General features: G+C 36.7%; 1 protein-coding gene across 14 annotated transcripts in view; it reads right to left on the bottom strand.

Annotated features, from left to right (window-relative positions):
- Nucleotides 1-21615, bottom strand: part of ADGRV1 (adhesion G protein-coupled receptor V1) — a 565462-nt gene that overhangs the window by 357027 nt on the left and 186820 nt on the right. For all 14 annotated transcript variants that reach the window (XR_013827796.1, XR_013827797.1, XM_079918356.1 and 11 more), the window contains 9 exons: nucleotides 21215-21394; nucleotides 17919-18083; nucleotides 14788-14905; nucleotides 12799-12922; nucleotides 5312-5450; nucleotides 4954-5139; nucleotides 4454-4686; nucleotides 2136-2284; nucleotides 115-316 (listed from right to left, as the gene is read on the bottom strand). Coding sequence is in view for 12 of the 14 variants with exons in the window: in XM_079918356.1 (XP_079774482.1) it covers nucleotides 115-316; nucleotides 2136-2284; nucleotides 4454-4686; nucleotides 4954-5139; nucleotides 5312-5450; nucleotides 12799-12922; nucleotides 14788-14905; nucleotides 17919-18083; nucleotides 21215-21394 (1496 nt within the window). In the remaining 2 variants the exon portion in view is untranslated. The remainder of the gene's footprint in view (nucleotides 1-114; nucleotides 317-2135; nucleotides 2285-4453; nucleotides 4687-4953; nucleotides 5140-5311; nucleotides 5451-12798; nucleotides 12923-14787; nucleotides 14906-17918; nucleotides 18084-21214; nucleotides 21395-21615) is intronic.

Genomic DNA, 21615 nt, shown 5'->3' with positions numbered 1-21615 from the left:
TACAAGTATAATCTAAAATTCTATTATCAGTGCAAAACACAGGTAAGGACTGGAGCACAATACTCATGCTTTACATATGCCCATGTTATTTCCAATATCACTAAGTAGTTTTACCTTTCATTGTCATCAATGATGGAAACATTTATAAAACTTAAGCTCTGCCCATGCTGAAAGGTGACTGAACTACCATGCAGTATATAATCAACACCACCAGGAACTGCAGAAGAGCTCTGAGAGATGACATCAGCTGTCACACGGCCGTAAGTGCCATGAAGCCTCACCACTGGAATCATGATCATCCCTACGTCCTCCTCCACTGTAACAGGAATTTGAAATTAATTGGTACGCCAGAAAAAGCAAGTGACTTTTATAAGATTCAGTCAAATCAAACATGACAATTAAATATAACAGTACAACACAAGCACTCAATTTTTCCGCAGTTCATTTATTGCTTTAAAAAACAATTAGTGAAAATGTCATGACTTATTTTTTTTTTTAGGAGAACTACAGTATGTCACAAGTTGAAAATTATAGTGAGCAGTGTAAGTTAGAATTTAAATAATTGATTTAATCATTAGCATAGCCATTCTTTCTCTGTGTGCCACATATAAATAAATAACCCTTGCTTTTTTGACAATGCTAGATGAGCACAAAAAACACTTAAAATATGTGTACTCAAAGGAAACCATTCTGGGGGGCTTCCCCGGTGGCGCAGTGGTTGAGAGTCCGCCTGCTGATGCAGGGGACACGGGTTCGTGCCCCGGTCCGGGAAGATCCCACATGCCACGGAGTGGCTGGGCCCGTGAGCCATGGCCGCTGAGCCTGCGCGTCCAGAGCCTGTGCTCCGCAAAGGGAGAGGCCACAACAGTGAAAGGCCCGCGTACCGCAAAAAAAAAAAAGGAAACCTTTCTGGATTGTTTCTGCATATTTAACTGAAACATCAGTAATATAAAAAATAAGGTGTATGTTATTTATATCATATGAGTGTTTGAAAACTCCAGATATAAAGATGATTCTGTTACATTTTCAGTTCCTATGAAATCTACTTGTAAATCTGAAAATGTTTCCTCAGTGCTTGATTTCAACTTAAAATTTCTATTCATATTTTATTTCTTCTTCAGCTATGCTAACATATGTATATTAAAATATCATTTAATAGAGTTCACACTAGCCAGGGCTAAACAGTACTGAACTTACATTGTAATTATAAATGCATTGTCCCAAATATCCCCAAAGATAGTGAATCAAACAGAAATCAGTGAACAAAAAAGATCCAAGTCCCTTTTTTCTGCTGGTATAAAAATGCAGCCTTTTTTTACTTGCTGTAGACTGAAGTTCACAAAATGGTGATGTTTTCCAGGACTTTACCCATGAAGTCAATACAAATCAACTCCTAAAGTGATTTCTGATGCACTTAAAAAATGGCTAGATAATGAAAGAATTTCACGGAGGCAATGAAGCCAATAAATTAATTGCAACAAGATACCATGTTTATTTTGAAAGGTATATTCATATTCTGCTTTCGAATAAAATCAGAAAAAGCAGCCACCTCCTTCTACCAGGAGGAAATATAACCATATATTCTGCATTCTGCTTCTATAAGAGGGGAGAATTGGCAAGATAAGGCAAGCTGCTATTAGATACTGTTTCAAGAAAGCACGATTAGGAGTCCAGATACTACCTGCACCTGTGGTCCAGTAAAATGTTTCAAAGGTGATTATTCATTAGGAAGTGAATATTCACTGATTTCTAATCACAAAGGAAATTAAGCATTACATAAATTAGAAATATAAGTGTTCGAAATATAAACATTTCAACAATCTTAAAGTTAAACATAGTTTCTCTAAATGCCTTATTCCCAACCATTCCACTTTGCCATACAAAAGTGAGATTCAAGACTGCCCAAAGGTAATTCAAAATATATTTTTAAAATAAATATGTAAATATATATAAAGGCATATGTAAATACATACAAAGGTGTATATATGTGTACACACACACACGCACGCACACACGCATGCACACACCCCAAATCAGGAAAATTTGCATACAGCAATTCAAACTGACAATGTCGTGCTGAGGTACTCTAATTCAGAAATTGGTGGTAAATTTATAAGTAACGTTACTGAACCTACCTTCAAAGGCAGTATAACTTGGGTCAAATTCAATGATTCCCTCTGCGTTATCATTTTTCATTATGATGATTCGGACAATGGAGATGTCTCCTATTTCAGGAGGTTGATCCACCTGAAGTCCATTTTCTTGGATGGTAAAATCATACCCTCTTTCAGAGTCATAAAAAATAAATAAAATAAATTGAGTATAATTGTTTAGCATGAATTGAAGAAGGGTCCTATTAGCTCCTATAATTTAGTCCTATTAAGCTTTTTCATCCTTTTAAAGATCCCAACACGAAAATACTTTTCTTTTCTGAAATGATGTTTGAAATATATTTCTGTGCTGTTCCCAATTATCACCGCCTGCATAAAACCAGAACTAATATAAAGTTATTAAACTTAGGCAATAGGAAAAGATAGTAAAACTATTAGGAAATTGGGAAGAAGTTGGAAAATGAACCTCTGGGGCTAGGAATGTACTGCTGAACACATGCTACAGTAATGGGTCGCGGAAGGGAATGTACATGAAATTGTAGTGCACTCAAAGATGGAAACCAGCTTGGTTAGAGATCTACAGTGTTAGGTGAGAGGGTTACTTTATTTATTTATTTTTTTTATGGAAGAGAGAGTTACTTTAAGGATATAATGAGTGTCATGCCACTAAAGAAATTTTAAGCTAAACCATCAAGATTCAAGAAAATATTCCAGTTTCTGTGAATATCAATTAAATCAATGCCTCTATTCTTTCACATAGATGGTAGCTTACTTGTCTAGCAATGTATTTCTGCTGAGAAAGTCTCTTTTAAAGATTGCTATTACTCCCATCAAAGAAAAGTTTTTGACTTCCTGGGCTTTACATCGCTTTAATTCCTGAAGCTACCAAAAAAGATGGCACTAAACCATTTTAGTCCTTCCTTCAATTCCCAAATTCTATTTACCTAGTATTTTTAACCTACCTAGTTTGGAAAGGTTGAACGCTCATTAATTAGATTATATACAAGACAAAATTAGAAAACTGGGGGTTAAAACATTAAATGATAAGAGAAACCGTTATCAGTAGTCTGAGATGGATCATGGTTTAGCTGCTTACCGTAACTGAATATCAAGGCAGTAAACTTTCTAGCAACTAGGCAAATTGGGTTTATACTACTCTCCTTTTCAGATCAAAGGAAGCCTAGAAATTTATCTGGAAGAAAAACTTGTTTCCTCAGAATTAAGCTTAAGTAGGAATTGCCCTTTTTAAAGGGCAGCAGCAAGGACAAATGCCTCAAGCCCCACTTAGTCAAAAACACAGATATAATCTCACACATAATGAGCTACATTTACCAAACTTCACTCAATTAAAACAGTCAGTGACCATCTCAAGTTTTAATACATTTAATATAAGTACAAATTCATTCCCATCGTCAGACACAGAATCATACCTGGGAAATTTAAGAGTTGAAGTGTTAGTGAGCCCACAATAATTTTTCCCAGGGGAATGATATACACTCTGCCTAAGTCATTCAGTGAAATATTTTAGTTAAAAAAAGCTTTAAAGCATTGCATTAATATCACAAATGCAAAAGCATTTTCATTGCATGCACCAGTAAACTTCCTTTAGGACATATCTAAGTGCAAACATTATTCCAGCTGAAGGTTGTATGTAAGCCATAGGTGCAGAGGTGCTTCTTGAGCCACTTAACCTGTAGGTATTCCATCTATTTCATCATGCAACACGTGTTTCCCACCCTTGTTAATCAAGTCACTGCACTAAATCAGAGAATGAGAGGGACTCAATATGGTTAACTCTTGATTTTCAGTGAAAACATGGTGCATTAACTACCAACCATCTTTTACTCAAAATTTTCTCCCCTGCTTTAAAAATGCCATTGGGCAAACATCTACCTCATTCATCACAAAGAAGACAATATTGTACAGCCTTCAGAGACATCAGGGAAAGAAATCTCTCAGTCCATCCTGTTCCCTGGTGTAGAGACAGAGACGGAGGAACCAAAATCTGTCCCACCAGCTGACCTTTGACCTAGAGAACAGCTCCTCTCTTTCCTCACCAAATTACTACAAGTCCACACCATGTTCAATTCCCCTGCTGCCCAGAGTGCCTTCACACAACAGAAACACATACTTTCAACTTTCAGGAAAAAATTTTACTTAGAACATTGTATAATTAACAGTCTTTGCCACCACTGTCCTGGTCTAGTGTCACATAAATGTGAGACAAAGCAGGGAAAGACTGTTTTACAGTCAGTTCAGTATTAATCCCTGTGCAACCTAGCTTTCACTCATCCTTTCTCTCTGTTTTGTTTCCTTTTTCCTATTTTTCTCTTTTACTTTACCTTCCCAGGAGTTCCACCTTTGTAATCACTAGGGAAAATTCCTCAGGGCCTTCAGGAAGGTTGTCATCAAGGATTTCAATGTGCACACTTTTCACCGTCTCCCTCGCTTCAAAGAGGAGCTGCCCTGGTGGAGGGATGAAATCCACGCCGGCCTCGGCTGTCCCACTCACAGCCTCAAACCAGAGCCTCACGGGGCCAAAAGAGCCACCCGAACGGATGATTGTGAGGTTAACCTATGCAAGAAGCAGTTTTTTATTTTGGATGAGTACTCTACCAGACAAGACTTAATTTTGAGTGTCTCTAATCCTATTTACCAGGATTATGTTGAAGTTACACGTAAATGTATCAAAGTATATAAATTCTATGTTAAAATGATATCAGGAACACATTAATCAGTTTGTGAACACTTTGGAATATGAACAGAGAAACACATTTTAAAGATCACTCACGATATAAAAAATAAAAATGATATTTAACATTTTAAGCATTTCATGCTCCACCTTTTGCACTTCCTCTGACACCCGAAGTTGTTCTTGTGAAAAGGCGAATCGTCCATAGGGAAAGTCACTAGCCACCACTGTGATGTTGGCAGTGCTGCTGGCTTCACGCCATACACCCCCGTCGCTGACTCCAGTGAGCTGAAACTCATAGAAACACTTTTCCTCGGGAATGTCATCATTCAAAGCCTAGAGAAGGACAGAAAGAGCCATGAGCAGCAGAATCTGAACATTTAAAAAAATATATCTATCATATAAGCAAAACAATGAACTCTCTAATACTGACCACCTCCCACCACCCCACCCCCCAACCACACACACACACAGCAAAGGGCATAACAGCAATCAGTAATACTGATACCTGTAACACTACAATTGCCGCAGACTGTCCATCTCGCATTGTTAGTTTTCCTGAAGTTTCAGCAAATTCCCCCATGGAAGGAGGGAATATCCTCCAGTACACTGTGACCTCCCCAGAAATCGCTGGGCCGCGAACGAGGCTATAACAACACACAAATGTATATTTCACTTTTTATTGAAAAGAGCTTTTCCTAAATATTTGCTCTATCCTTCAAAAATAAACAATTTTCAATTATTTCAAGAATATTATGAATTTCAATAACCCTATCTATCAACTATAAAGCAAAAAAAGTCTTTTAATTCCAAGACAGTAACACCCAAAATACTGAGCTTGTGTAAATCTGCTTGACAAGAATACTAGGAAAAGCAGAACACTAAAAGTAGAAGGTTTAAAGGAATAAAAAAAAAGTACGTATGGACATTCCACTTACTACACAAGATACAAAATATGAATAAAGAACAGTAAACACTTCACACATGCAGTGCTAATGAAAAAACTACCAAAAAGATAAAGTTTTGACACAAATTCAGCTACTTTATTGATAACTGCTATCTCACTCCTCATGAGAAAATTTATGATAAACAAAACTGCCTATGATCATACTACCCTAGTTAAATAATAGGTCCTAATTTTAGAACAATCAGAATCATCAAATCTTTGATCCAGATGAGTTTTTAAGGGATGATTCTGGAGCTGAGGCACACAAGCTTACAGAGATGAAGTAACTCCTATTTTACATGGTTAGTGACAGAACAGGGCTGAAAGCACAGATCTCTTGATGTTACTCAGTGTGCTCTCCTTGGCATGGGGTTGTGCAAATAATCTAAAGAACAGTCAGAAACCTTCTCATGGCCTACCCAGCTCTTCGGTGGGGATAATGGTGGACTCTGGGAGAGCTCACACCAAGGAGTACTACCCAGAATTGCTGCTGCAAGTGTCTTTGTCCCCACGGGGAGCCACAGCCACCCCTCCACCTCTGCAGGAGACCCTCCAACACTAACAGGTCCAAGGCAGAAGGCAGAAGGTACACACTCCCATTCTGCAAAGAAAGAGGTAGAGGGACCTTAAAGCAGCATTTTTTAGAAAAGCTGTGTGGTTGACAGGGTCTTGGTGCTCCAGCCAGCTGTCAGGCCTGAGCCTCTGAGGTGGGAGAGCCGAGTTCAGGACACTGGTCCACCAGAGACCTCCTGACCTCATGTAATATCAAACGGCGAAAGCTCTCCCAGAGATCTCCATCCATTTCAATGCTAAGAACCAGCTCCACTCATCGACCAGCAAGCTACAGTGCTGGACACCCTATGCCATACAACTAGCAAGACAGGAACACAACCCCATCCATTAGGAGAGACGCTGCCTAAACTTATAATAAGGTCACAGACACCCCAAAACAAACCATCAGACACGGTCCTGCCCACCAGAAAGACAAGATCCAGCCTCATCCACCAGAACACAGGCACTAGTCCCCTCCACCAGGAAGCCTACACAACCCACTGAACCAACCTTAGCCACTGGGGGCAGACACCAAAAACAATGGGAACTACGAACCTGCAGCCTGCGAAAAGGAGACCCCAAACACAGTAAGTTAAGCAAAATAAGAAGAGAGAGAAACACATAGCATATGAATGGAGCAAGGTAAAAACCCACCAGACCTAATAAATGAAGAGGAAATAGGCAGGCTACCTGAAAAAGAATTCAGAATAATGATAGTAAAGATGATCCAAAATCTTGGAAATAGAATGGAGAAAATACAAGAAACGTTTAACAAGGACCTAGAAGAACTAAAGAGCAAACAAACAATGATGAAGAACACAATAATTGAAATTAAAAATTCTCTAGAAGGGATCAATAGCAGAATAACTGAGGCAGAAGAACGGATAAGTGACCTGGTACATAAAATAGTGGAAATAACTACTGCAGGGCAGAATAAGAAAAAAGAATGAAAAGAACTGAGGACAGTCTCAGAGACCTCTGGGACAACATTAAATGCACCAACATTCAAATTATAGGGGTCCCAGTAGAAGAAGAGGAAAAGAAAGGGAGTGAGAAAATATTTGAAGAGATAATAGTTGAAAACTTCCCTAATATGGGAAAGGAAATAGTTAATCAAAAAATACACTAGAAAGAATCAAGAGCAGAATAACTGAGGCAGAGGAACATTCTACAAAGTGAAAATAACTACAGCAGAGCAGAATAAAGAAAAAGATTGAAAAGAATTGAGAACAGTCTCAGAGATCTCTGGGACAACATTAAATGCACCAGCATTCAAATTCTAGGGGTCCCAGAGGAAGAAGAGAAAAAATAAGGGACTGAGAAATATTTGAAGAGATTATAGTTGAAAACTTCCCCAATATGGGGAAAGAAATAGTCAATCAAGTCCAGTAAGCGCAGAGTCCCATACAAGACAAATCCAAGGAGAAACATGCCAAGACACATATTAATAAAACTATCAAAAATTAAATACAAAGAAAGCATATTAAAAGCAGCAAGGGAAAAGCAACAATTCACACACAAGGGAATCTCCATAAGGTTAACAGCAGATCTTTCAACAGAAACTCTGCATGACAGAAGGGAGTGGCAGGACATATTTAAAGTGATGAAAGGGAATAGCCTACAACCAAGATTACTCTACCGAGCAAGGATCTCACTCAGATTCGATGGAGAAATTAAAATCTTTACAGATAAGCAAAAGCTAAGACAATTCAGCACCACCAAACCAGTTCTACAAAAAATGCAAAGGAACTTCTCTATGCAGGAAACACAAGAGAAGGAAAAGACTTACAATAACAAACCCAAAACAATTAAGAAAATGGTAATTGGAACATACATATTGATAAGTACCTTAAAAGTAAAAGGATTAAATGCTCCAACCAAAAGACATAGACTGGCTGAATGGATACAAAAACAAGACCCATACATATGCTGTCCACAAGACATCCACTTCAGACCTAGGAAGACATACAGACTGAAAGTGAGGGGATGGAAAAAGATATTCCATGCAAATGGAAATCAAAAGAAAGCTGGAGTCGCCAATTCTCATATCAGACAAAATAGACTTTAAAACAAAGACTATTACAAGAGATGAAGAAGGACACTACATAATGATCAAGGGAGCAAACCAAGAAGATATAACAATTGTAAATATTCATGCACCCAACATAGAAGCACCTCAATACATAAGACAAATACTAACAGCAATAAAAGGTGGAATCGACAGTAACACAATCATAGTAGGGGACTTTAACACCCCACTCTCACCAATGGAGAGAACATCCAAAATGAAAGTAAACAAGGAAACACACGCTGTTAATGATACATTAAACAAGATGGACTTAATTGATATTTATAGGACATTCCATCCAAAACCAGCAGATTACACTTTCTTCTCAAGTGCACATGGAACATTTTCCAGGATAGATCACATCTTGGGTCACAAATCAAGCCACAGTAAATTTAAGAAAACTGAAATCATATCAAGCATCTTTTCTGGCCACAACGCTATGAGATTAGAAATCAATTACAGGGAAAAAAACTGAGAAACACAAACACATGGAGGCTAATCAATGTGTTACTAAATAGCCAAGAGATACTGAAGAAATCAAACAGGAAATCAAAAAATACCTAGACAGAAATGACAATGAAAACATGACAATCCAAAACCTGTTGGATGCAGCAAAAACAGTTCTAAGAGGGACGTTTATAGCATTACAAGCCTACCACATGAAACAAGAAAATTTCAAATAAAAAAATCTAACCTTACACCTAAAGAAATTAGAGAAAGAAGAACAAACAAAACCCAAAGTTAGTAGAAGGAAAGAAATCATACAGATCAGAGCAGAAATAAATGAAACAGAAACAAAGAAGACAATAGCAAAGATCAATAAAACTAAAAGTTGGTTCTTTGAGAAGATAAACAAAATTGATAAACCATTAGCCAGAGTCATCAAGAAAACAAGGGAGAGGACTCAAATCAATAAAATTAGAACTGAAAAAAGAGAAGTTACAACAGACACTGAAGAAATACAAAGCATCCTAAGAGACTACTACAAGCAACTCTACGCCAATAAAATGAACAACCTGAAAGAAATGGACAAATTCTTAGAAAGGTATAACTTTCCAAGACTGAACCAGGAAGAAAGAGAAAATATGAACAGACCAATCACAAGTAATGAAATTGAAACTGTGATTAAAAATCTTCCAACAAACAAAAGTCCAGGACAAGATAGCTTCACAGGTGAATTCTATCAAACATTTAGAGAAAAGCTAACACCCATCCTTCTCAAACTCTTCCAAAAAATTGTGGAGGAAGGAACACTCCCAAACTCATTCTATGAGGCCACCATCACCCTGATACCAAAACCAGACAAAGATACTACAGAAAAAGAAAATTACAGACCAATATCACTGATGAATATAGATGCAAAAATCCTCAACGAAATACCATCAAACAGAATCCAACAACACATTAAAAGGATCATACACCATGATCAAGTGGGATTTATCCCAGGGATGCAAGGATTCTTCACTACATGCAAATCAATCAATGTGAAACACCATGTTAACAAACTGAAGAATAAAAACCATATGACCATCACAATAGACGCAGAAAAAGCTTTTGACAAAATTCAACACCCAGTTATGATAAAAAGTCTCCAGAAAGTGGGCATAGAGGGAACCTACCACAACATAATAAAGGCCATATACTATAAACCCACAGCAAGCATCATTCTCAATGGTGAAAAACTGAAAGCATTTCCTCTAAGATCAAGAACAAGACAAGGATGTCCACTCTCACCACTATTATTCAACATAGTTTTGGAAGTCCTAGCCATGGCAATCAGAGAAGAAAAAGAAATAAAAGGAATATAAATTAGAAAAGGAGAAGTAAAACTGTCACTGTTTACAGACAACATGATAGTATACGTAGAGAATCCTAAAGATGCCGCCAGAAAACTACTAGAGCTAATCAATGGATTTGTTAAAGTAGCAGGATACAAAATTAATGCACAGAATTCTCTAGCATTCCTATACACTAATGATGAAAAATCTGAAAGAGAAATTAAGGAAACACTCCCATTTACCACTGCCTTAAAAAGAATAAAATATACGGGCTTCCCTGGTGGCGCAGTGGTTGGGAGTCCGCCTGCCGATGCAGGGAACACGGGTTCGTGCCCCGGTCCGGGAAGATCCCATGTGCCGTGGAGCGGCTGGGCCCGTGAGCCGTGGCCGCTGAGCCTGTGCGTCCGGAGCCTGTGCTCCGCAACGGGAGAGGCCACAGCAGTGAGAGGCCCGCGTACCTCAAAAAGAAAATAAAAACAAAAACAAAACAAAAAGAATAAAATACTTAGGAATAAACCTACCAAGGGAGACAAAAGACATGTATGCAGAAAACTATAAAACACTGATGAAAGAAATTAAAGATAATATAAACAGATGGAGAGATATACCATGTTCTTGGATTGGAAGAAGCAACAATTGCAAAAATGACTATACAACACAAAGCAGTCTACAGATTCAATGCAATCCCTATCAAATTACCAATAGCATTTTTTACAGAAGTAGAACAAAAAATCTTAGAATTTGTATGGAGACACAACAGACCCTAAATGGCCAAAGCAATCTTGTGAAAGATAAAGGAGCTGGAGGAAACAGGTTCTGGACTTCAGAATATACTACAAAGCTTCAGTAATCAAGACAGTATGGTAATGCCACAAAAACAGAAATATAGATCAATGGAACAGGATAGAAAGCCCAGAGATAAACCCATGCACATATGGTCACCTTATTTTTGATAAAGGAGGCAAGAATATACAATGGAAAAAAGAAAGCCTCTTCAATAAGTGGTGCTGGGAAAACTGGACAGCTACATGTAAAGAATGAAATTAGAACACTCTCTAACACCATACACAAAAATAAACTCAAAATGGATTAAAGAGTTAAATGTAAGGCCATACACTATAAAACTCTTAGAAGAAAACATAGGCAGAACACTGCATGACATAAATCACAGCAAGATCCTTTCTGACCCACCTCCTAGAGAAATGGAAATTAAAAAAAAATAAACAAATGGTACCTAATGAAATTTAAAAGCTTTTGCACAGCAAAGGAAAACATAAACAAGACAAAAAAACAACCCTCAGAATGGGAGAAAATATTTGCAAATGAAGCAACAGACAAAGGATTAATCTCTAAAATACACAAGTAGCTCATGCAGCTCTATATCAAAATAACAATCAACCGAATCCAAAAATGGACAGAAGACCTAAACAGACATTTCTCCAAAGAAGATATACAGATTGCCAACAAACACATGAAAGGATGCTCAACATCACTAATCATTAGAGAAATGCAAATCAAAACTACAATGAGGTATCAACTCACACCAGTCAGAATGGCCAACATCAAAAAATCTACAAACAATAAATGCTAGAGAGGATGTGGAGAAAAAGGAACCCTCTTGCACTGTTGGTGGGAATGTAAATTGATAAAGCCACTATGGAGAACAGTATGGAAGTTCCTCGAAAAACTAAAAATAGAACTACCATACAACCCAGCAATCCCACTACTGAGCATATACCCTGAGAAAACCATACTTCAAAAAGCGTCATACACCACAATGTTCATTGCAGCTCTATTTACAATAGCCAGGACATGGAAGCAACCTAAATGTCCATCAACAGATGTATGGATAAAGAAGATGTGGTACATATATACAATGGAATATTACTCAGCCATTAAAAGAAACGAAATTGAGTTATTTGTAGTGAGGTGGATGGACCTTGAGACTGTCATACAGAGTGAAGTAAGTCAGAAAGAGAAAAACAAATACCATATGCTAACACATATATATATATATATATATATATATATATATATATATATATATATATGGAATCTAAAAAAAAAAAAAAAGGTTCTGAAGAACCTAGGGGTAGAACAGGAATAAAGATGCAGATATAGAGAACGGACTTGAGGACCCGGGGAGTAGTAAGGGTAAGCTGGGATGACGTGTGAGAGTGGCATGGACATATAAACACTACCAAATGTAAAATAGATAGCTAGTAGGAAGCAGCCGCATAGCACAGGGAGATCAGATCGGTGCTTTGTGTCCACCTAGAGGGGTGGGATAGGGAGGGTGGGAGGGAGACATAAGTGGGAGGAGATATGGGGATATATGCGTATGTATAGCTGATTCACTTTGTTATACAGCAGAAACTAACACACCATTGTAAAGCAATTATACTCCAATAAAGGTGTAAAAAGAAAAGAAAAGAAAACTTCTCAGGATCTAACATCAAGATAACTCAAAACATACCTTCAGTTTTTATCAAAAATATGTTCTACTCTCCACAGGATTTTACAAATATATAAAAAGACAATGCCTGAAGAATATGTCTGTATTCAGAACAATGTATTTAATTAATAATACTAATTATTTAAATAAAACTCAAAACCCTCACCTAGGCAAACAAAAATTAGAAAACCCTTACCTGATGATAGCAGTACCATTATATTTTGCAGTGGGTTCCCCAATGAGGACGTGCCTAGATGATGGAGCTATCCCAACTTCTCCTGACACTCCCTTATCTCCTCGAATGATTATTGATGCGCTACCTGAGTTGAAGATGATATATATACCACTTATGTAGAAAACACATGGATTCACTTAGTACATGCCTGGCAATGTTCTAAGGGCTTTACATATACTAATCTTGTGAGTTAGTCCTCATGACAATCATATAAGTTAGGTACTAATATTACCCTCATTTTACCAGCACAGACATTTAAGCACATAGAGGCATTGAAGACACTAAGGCAAATGACTTGCCCAAGATCACGTTTTAATGAAAGGGATAAAGTGGGCAGTACTTCCACTATCACTCCCATGATAAGTAAGTACTCTTCTACCATGTGCATTAATCCACTTCTACCATTTTGTAGCTCACTGAAATGGGTTATGTGGCTGTATGTATTAGCTATGTAGCAAAAACTAGAATTCTTGGGGGCCCTTTTTTATTTTTAATTTTCTGACTCTGCCATTTGCTTCTAAGTGTTCCTACTAAAATTGAAATAAAAACCATATCAAGTAATTTGAGTATTCATATCATAATTTAGCAGTAACTTAAATAAAATTCATATCATAATTTAGCAGTAACTTAAATAAAATTGTTTGCAGAAGCACACATAAAGGATTGGATTACTATACTATCACTTTCTTTGGCAATGGATTAATGGGATCAAGAGTGGTTTGTCAAGTGCAAGTATATCACAGTTAGAAATATATTATGAATCTTTTATATTAACAAATGATTTACCTTGATCCACTGGTATATTCTTGTTCTTGCGTCTAATTAGTCTATATAATATCAACCCTGACATTTAACACGATGTAGACAACTGAGCTGACTTAAGACTTATGGAAGAATATAATGCAAAGATATGATTCCCTCAAATGCTTGCTGGAAGTACTCTATATATAAATGCAAAAGGAATAACTACCCTAGGTGATTTCATAGGTGACAGTACACAATACTCTACAATTCTGCGAATTTCCTTAGCCACGGAATTCTGCTTCTTTGACCATGAACCCTTGCATAGGATGAAGTTCTTGATGGCAAAAAAGGACATGCAACAGTAACTAAGCTTTCATATCAAAGTTGCTGGACCATTTTTTATGGTTATTACTATTTGTACTATAATGAAACCATTTTAGATCCAGTAATCCTTTCTCTCCAGACCGAAGAAACAAATTTTCACATGGACCACAGGCAAGTGAGAATTATGATGCCTGTTTCTGAAATGTCAAAATCTAAGTAATTACTTTCTGATCAAAATAGGCAATAGATAGGCTGAAAGAGACATAATAAGATGCTAAGTTTTAAAATAACATTTTATTAGAAAAGTAACGTGATCATTGTAAGTAGGTGTAGAAAATATAGGTAATCAAAAACAACTATCAACATTTCAAATAAATAATTCCAAACATGTTTATGACATGCACGTGACAAAAACGGGATTACACTGAACATGTTGTTACAAAGTCTATTTTATTAATGTAACAATTATCCATGTAATGAAGTGTTCTTAATTTTAATGTAAGTAAGGCTTTTTCTGCCACATTTTTTGAATAGTTGCATAGTATTCCGTTACATTTAACCAGTCTCCTACTGTAGGATCATTTAAGAAGCTTTCATATTTTACTTTATAAACACTGCTAAAACAAACATCTTTTTCTTTTAAAAAATCACACAGCTAAGTAGTATGAAGTCTTTGGCGTATGACCTTACCAACATTGGGTATGGTAATTTTAGCTTTAAAAAGTCTTTAGCTGTTATACAAGTAGGAAATAACATCTTTATGATTTAGAAAATGTTTTAGGAATTATAAAAACTAATACTACCTATCTTTGTAACTATTGAGTATCTGGTTACATTTTTCTAAAAATCTACTTTTTTTCCAAAAATGTCGATTTCTCTTACCTTTTATTGGAGATATTTCTACCTCATCAACTGGTACCAGCTGAATGGTGAAACTCCTGTCCTCCTCCAACATGGCGTCTTGAAGTGTGTGCAACACAATGGTCTTCTGGAACTCAGTCTACATCAAATGAGGAGGAATAACACATTTTCCAGATTGACCGAAGTTTTGAATTCTCATTAGCAGAATAACATTTATGTTCATAAGCATTTTTTAAAGTGTGTCCTTTCTGTGCCCTAGAATTATGAGTTTCTGCTAGAGAGAATTACTATGTAAAAATTAGCTCTGAGCATAAATCCAATTAAGGTTCGTAATAGGAAAAGGGGGGGGAAATGTTAACACAACTTTTAAATTTCCTGAAAATTTTCAACCATTCAAAGTTCGATCACTTAGAATTAAATGGTCATAGCATGACGTAAATAGATGAACGTCATAGGTTTAATACTTATAAAGGTTATCTTTCTACTACCCATTTTTACTCCTTGCCCTCTACCCACTCCTGCTTCCTTCCCATTCCTTCCATAGGTGTTGATCTCAAGCATTTTCACTATTATTCCTTCCCTCTCTTGGCTTAAACTTAGCTCAGTAATTTCTTGGAACATGGGCTAAGTTTTCAGTCTAGGCTGGAAGAGAAAGAATAAGGAAAAGCAAATATATAGAAGACAACCAGCTTAATACTTCGAGACATAACCGTGACAGAAATCACTTTTATCTTCACCGCCTCCTCCGTATACTGATAAAAAACCCTCAAATTTGTCCTATGCATCACTGATTAATTTTCTATAGTTTGAATTCTGCTGTTTATTGCTTCTTATGTACATCTTAGTTCCGCAATCGCATCTCTTCTTTGAGATTTTTATTATTAAAAGCATTATTCTAATCTCTTCACTCAAGCTGTCCTCTCTTCATAAGAGTCCTTTTTTTATATTTTACAGTAACTGTACTTCTTAAAAATTTTATAAGAGCTGCTAGGAAAATGTATACTTCCTGCCTCAGACCTTATTAAATGCACTCATGGAAAATCTATAATTCCTGGGATGCAATTAATTACTCCCATCCCTTTTACTCTCTGCACATTGTCAATTAGCGGCTCTGAACTATATGCTTAGGTACAAAGCCATTTGTTAGAATGGAGACGTAGGTATGTCAGTAGCTGAGTATACAAGAACAGTAAAGCTATTATGCAGAGGTACATGGAACGCACCAGGTTGGTAAGCAAAGAACAAGACGGAGAGGGTCAAGTCCAGGGTGACCCATAAACTCACCCCTCCTGATACAGTACTCTGAACAAGGATGGCCTTATTCCCTGGGGTAAAAGATCAGACTATTTGCCATTTTGGTACAGATATCCTGCTCAACATCAGAAAATCTTTCTAATCATCTGGGAAGTAGATCTAGTAACTGGGAAATGACTGCTCATTATTACTATGGAAAATCTTTACAGAAATTTCAAAGTAATTTCTAAATTCTTCTCATGACAAATGAGAAGTTTATAGAGGTTTAGGGCATGCAACCGAAATGCTTCTTGAGGCACTGCATATCAGAACCTAAGAAATGAGTGGATGAAATATCTGTGCCATCTGGCTTGAGATCTTTAATTCTATTAGAGTAACCAACACCTCAAAAATGGTGGCAGAATGTCTAAGTGGCAAATGGATTGCCAGAGGGCATCACCGATTAATTTATTCATCACCTATTAGAAAACTGAATGCAAAAAAAGTACTTGCTTTTGTGTTGTTTGGTGTTGAAAGCTCTGATAAAAGGTCAATAGACTCAAAAAAAAATAGATTGACCATGTTTCATTGGGATCATCTTACCTTTACATGTTTGGCCAAATTTCTTTTAGAAAACCACCTTGGGGACCTTCTAGTCTCCTATTTAATTTTTTAAATTCTATTTCGTTTACAGAAATTCATCTGCTTAGACTTTCTATATCTACTATTTACCTATTAGAGTCAATTTCATATAGATATTTACATTCATTTGTCTAGATATGTACAAAGTAATCTCTTAAAATTTTATACTTTCTCTTTTAATGGTTCTTTCTTGCTTGTTCTTATTTTGTGAAGTTATTTTTTGTTGCTTTTAAAAAAAACTTATTCATCATGTTTTCTGGTTTTTAACTAATTTCCTTTTGCTTTCATTTTTACTAATTTAGGAAAGATTTATGAAAACATGAAAGCAAAAACCATAAAAGATTGATAAATCTGGACTCTCCAGTTTCTTCTCTTTGGTCTATTTGTCTATCCCAGAGCCAATATCATACTGTCACATTTACCTGTGCTACATATTATCTTAAGTTTAGTTAGGAAAGGGCACCCTCCATTCTTCTTTGTGAGTTTCTGAAACTATTCTTGGTCTTTTGCATTTCCATATGGATTTAAGAATCAGCCTGTCAATTCTCTTCCACCTCTCCATCCCTCCTTCCAGGAAAAAAAGAGTTCAGAGTTTGATAGATAAATGCTCCTTGGTTCTGGTTACACTGCATTCACAGTGAAACTCTGTGCTCAGATTAACTGGGAGGAAGGTACAGCCTGTATTCCCTCCGAGAGGCTCTGTGTTCCACATTTCAGAGCCTGAAGTTCTGTGGGTAAGACGCTGCCACTGGATCATTTTAAGTAGGGGGTGGCATAACGAGATCTTCCTTATAGAAAAATAACCCTACTCAGTGGCACGGATACTGGACAGAAAAGGGAAAAGACATGGAGTGGGAATATCAGTTAAAAGACCATCCAAGGAAAGATGGTGGAGGCTCGGATTGTCACAGCCATGACAGAGTATGAGAACAGAAAGGGTATTTAAAAGGGAAAAGTGACTAAACTCAGCTGTCAAATATATGCAAGAGTTACAGAATGGGTAGAGATGGGGATGACACCCACATGTCCGGCTCAGTTGACTGGTTTTGCCCTCAATCAGGGGAGGATATGTCAAGAAAAGAGCAGTTTTAAGGGTGGGATGTAGGTAGTGCCTGAAATAAATTTCAGACATCTTGGGGTGGGGTGTGTGTGTGTGTGTGTGTGTGTGTGTGTGTGTGTGTGATTTTTCTCCACGGTGCATATGATTTCAAAAAATTCAGAAAATCAAACAAAGACAAATTAGAGAAAAACTACAGGAGTCCTGATGATGATCATACCTCATCAAAATGAAGTGTCCCATTCAAAGGACTGAGGTCGTCTTTAGCCATCTCATCTATGGTCCACTGAAGTCGGATGGCTCCTTTTCCTCCTGGGGACCGGACAACTGTCAATGTCACATATGAATCAGGGTCATCAGACAAAAGGGATTCATCAACCATTACCTGAAAAAAAGAAAATCCAGTAAGGTTAAAAAAAAAAAAAAAAAGAGTGAAAAGCAGCAGGAAGAACAAACAGAATCTCATTTCTCTTCTCAATGACGGCAATTTTTGAATTTAGAACTCTAATCACAGCATGTTACAATCATGTGGCAGAAAAAAAATGTTTCACCAAATCCCATTCCCTTTTTGCCCTAGACACTCAGCTACTTGGCATTTCCTAGCCCCTTCTTCAATTAGGTGGAGCTTGTGACTGAATTCTGGCCAAAATAATTCAGGCAGAAGTGAAGTATGCTAATCATTGTCTGGCCATCAACTTCACACAATCTTCCACATTCCCTCTTTCTCCATTTGCTGGATGACTAGAGGAGGACAGCGTCACAGATGGAGAGACTCTGGTGCCTGAGATGCCAGTTGGAGAAGAGGTGTCCATAAGACCCCAACTAGGAACAGTGATGTAGGACTTTTGCATAAAGAAGAAATAAACTCTTATTAGATTAAGAAACTGAGATTTGGGGGTTCTTTTACGGCAGTCAGGCTCCCCACATAATACAGACCTAATATGAATTACACATATTGACTCTGTGAAGCAAAGTCCAAACTGAGCCTATACTATGCACTTGTTATGTAAATACAAAAATATAACACAATGCTTTCCATTTTCAAGAAAGACACTTAACGAGTGTATAATTCACTCTTGTTGGGTTTTTATTTCATGAGATTTTTGCATTGGTGCCAAGAGTAGGGATTTGGAGCCAACCGATATTTGTTGAGCTTCTATTATGTGTCAGTTCTTGCACATACTTTATCTTATTTGAGCCTCACAAAAACTCTAAGAAAGCTGAGGAGCACAAATATACATGTATTTGGAGAAAAGGAGCCTGCGATTTAGTTCAGATGTTTGACTCCACACGCAGTGCTGTTCAAAGCACTCCTCAGACACCAGAAATATCAAGTAAGAAAAAAGCAAAGTGAGAAAGAAAAAAAATCCATTATAAACAAACTGCGTATATAAGTCCTTTTCGTTTCCATAGATAATAATATTCTAGTTTCAGTTTCACAAGCATATTTCCAGGAGTCTCTGCGATTCCCAGTGATTTGGTATACTCAGCACATTTCCCTGTGAGAAGCTTATTAATTTTGACAGATTAATACCAATAATCCTTTCTCAGTGTTCTTCAGTTCTGAATATAATCTGTCTCACCAAATAATGCTACCAGAATGTTCACTATGTGCACAATATTGTGTATCTTAGATACAGGTTAAAAGATAAACTCCAAGTTATCAAGAGCTATCGGCTATAAGAAAGATAGGATACAAGGAAAGTAGCCACAAAGGGTTGAGCCACAAGCTACTACTAATACTATCAACAATTAAAACAGCAATTGACACCTATTGAGGGTAAAGCCCAATTATATGTGCTTTACATGTATCAACTCACTCCTCACAACAAGGGTTTGGGTACCTTAAATCTTACTTTTAGACGATAAGACAAGTTGGAAATCTGAGGCTATTACAATAAGACAGTAGTTCCCAGATCAAGGATGCACTAAAGTTATTGCAGTAAGGTTTACGACAGCAGTTAAGATAAAATGAATAAACAGAAATTATTTATGGATAGTAGCATAACTCCTTCATTTTCTCAAAAGGTGAGAGAAACCTGTAAATATACCATCCAATGGCTAAGTCCAAAAGTGTGACAAAGTTAAAAGCAAAAACATTATTATAACATTTCATCAGTTGGAGGTTGGACTACTTAAACCCTGAACCTTTTATGTAACCTCAGAAGGTAACAGAGAATACATTTTTAGTACATTTAATACATTTTATAAAAATAAATTGCATACTCGTATATATTAAAATATTTCTCTGCATATATGCAAAGAAGGCCTGGATGGAAATATGACAAAATACTAACGATATCTATCTTAGAACAATAATATTATGGGTACTTTTACACTTTTCTTTATACATTTTGTATTTTCCAGACTTTTTAGGTTGCCTAGAAAACATTCACAGCTACTCTTTTGTGAATCTACCACTCTTTACATTTATTTCTGCTCATTCCTTTCTCAAGGAAGAAAAAGAGTCTCAAATAGGCTACAGCAGTAGAAGGGTTCTGTTCCTTTTATAGTTTCCATTTTCTTATGAAGTTGAAATTTCAATGATCAAATAATTAGGCAATTATTAGGGTTTATCTAAATTTTGGAGCATCTAGGAAGCCCAGCCCTGATATGCAAGTTGCAGGTCTAGCCTTGCATCCACTGAACAGTAAAGACAATAGGCATTATACAATTTGCTATTATTTAAAATGATCTATGGTGAATTACTGATTACCTATAAGTGATTATATAAAGGGAATGGTGACAAAGAAGCCAGAAAAGTTGCTGTGTCTATCGAAATTATCTAAATATTTGTATGATTATTTCATCTTGAAATTTCCTTTGAAAGGTAAAGTCATAATGATGATGATATAATCATTATGTCATAATAATTATGATATAGTTTATAGCACCTCATTGTATAGTTAAGGTAGAGAGATAATTTTGTACTAGCCAAAGCTTTTTTTTCTCTCTCAGGGGAGAGAATATTAATAATAATATTTAGGCTCACTCTTGCAGGTCTTAGAAGTAGGCAGCCCATGAGAAGTAAGAGGGGAGAGAGAGAAGAAATACATAGAAACACAGGAGCTGGGGCGACTGTAGTGTTTTGTTCAGTATAATCAAGATAGAGGGCCTGAAAGGTGGGGAATATAAATCCCTCCTCAGCTAAATCCATTCCTGGGGTGTAAAACTGGAGCATGACAGAATCCTGCCTTGTAACCAGGATGGCAGTCTGGTAGCAGAGCCGGTACAGAACAGAATGTATAGACAAAAAGTACCTCATAGTCTATTACACCCCTTTGTAACTGCCTGATGTTAAGAGCTCTCACTATTACAAAACTGTGTGCACAGGTTAGCAGATTGGCCCCTAATTCAATAGCCAACTCAAAAGAGCCTTGAGAAAAGAACTGTAAGTAAAGAGTAATGCAGAGTTGTTTTTTTTTTTTAAAAAAGAAAAAGACCTTTCTACTATAAATTACATGAAAAATTAGTTTAGGGGAAGGCACCCCCCCCTTCCTGATATATTTCACTTACAGTCTTTTCTTCAAATCCAAACACTCCAAATGGAGAATCATTCTGTGGAATAACAACAGTTACCACAACATCTTCTCCAAGTCTGCCACCTCCAGCCACCCTGATTAAGGAAATATTGAATATCTCCATGAGTTCAAATTCAGCATCATCAATTATGGTGATTTCTATCACTGCGATAACCTATAAAAGAAAAGAAGGAAAGAAGGAAAAGAGGGAGGGAGAGAAGGAAAAAGGGAGGGAGAGAGGCAGAGAGGGTAAAATGTAATAGCAGTTTTTGATCGCATATATTTTAACTTTTTAGTTGAAACTTAGAAACATAGTACCAAAGAAAAAAGCAGGAATTTTTGCCTGCTTTTTTATTATGGTGTTCATAATACTATTTAAAAGTCAGGGAATTCCCT

Source organism: Stenella coeruleoalba (genome assembly GCF_951394435.1).
Source record: "Stenella coeruleoalba genome assembly, chromosome: 3".
NCBI classification, from domain to species: domain Eukaryota; kingdom Metazoa; phylum Chordata; class Mammalia; order Artiodactyla; family Delphinidae; genus Stenella; species Stenella coeruleoalba.
The sequence above is the reverse complement of the archived record's forward strand: the minus strand, read 5'-3'. Positions and strand labels throughout refer to the sequence as shown.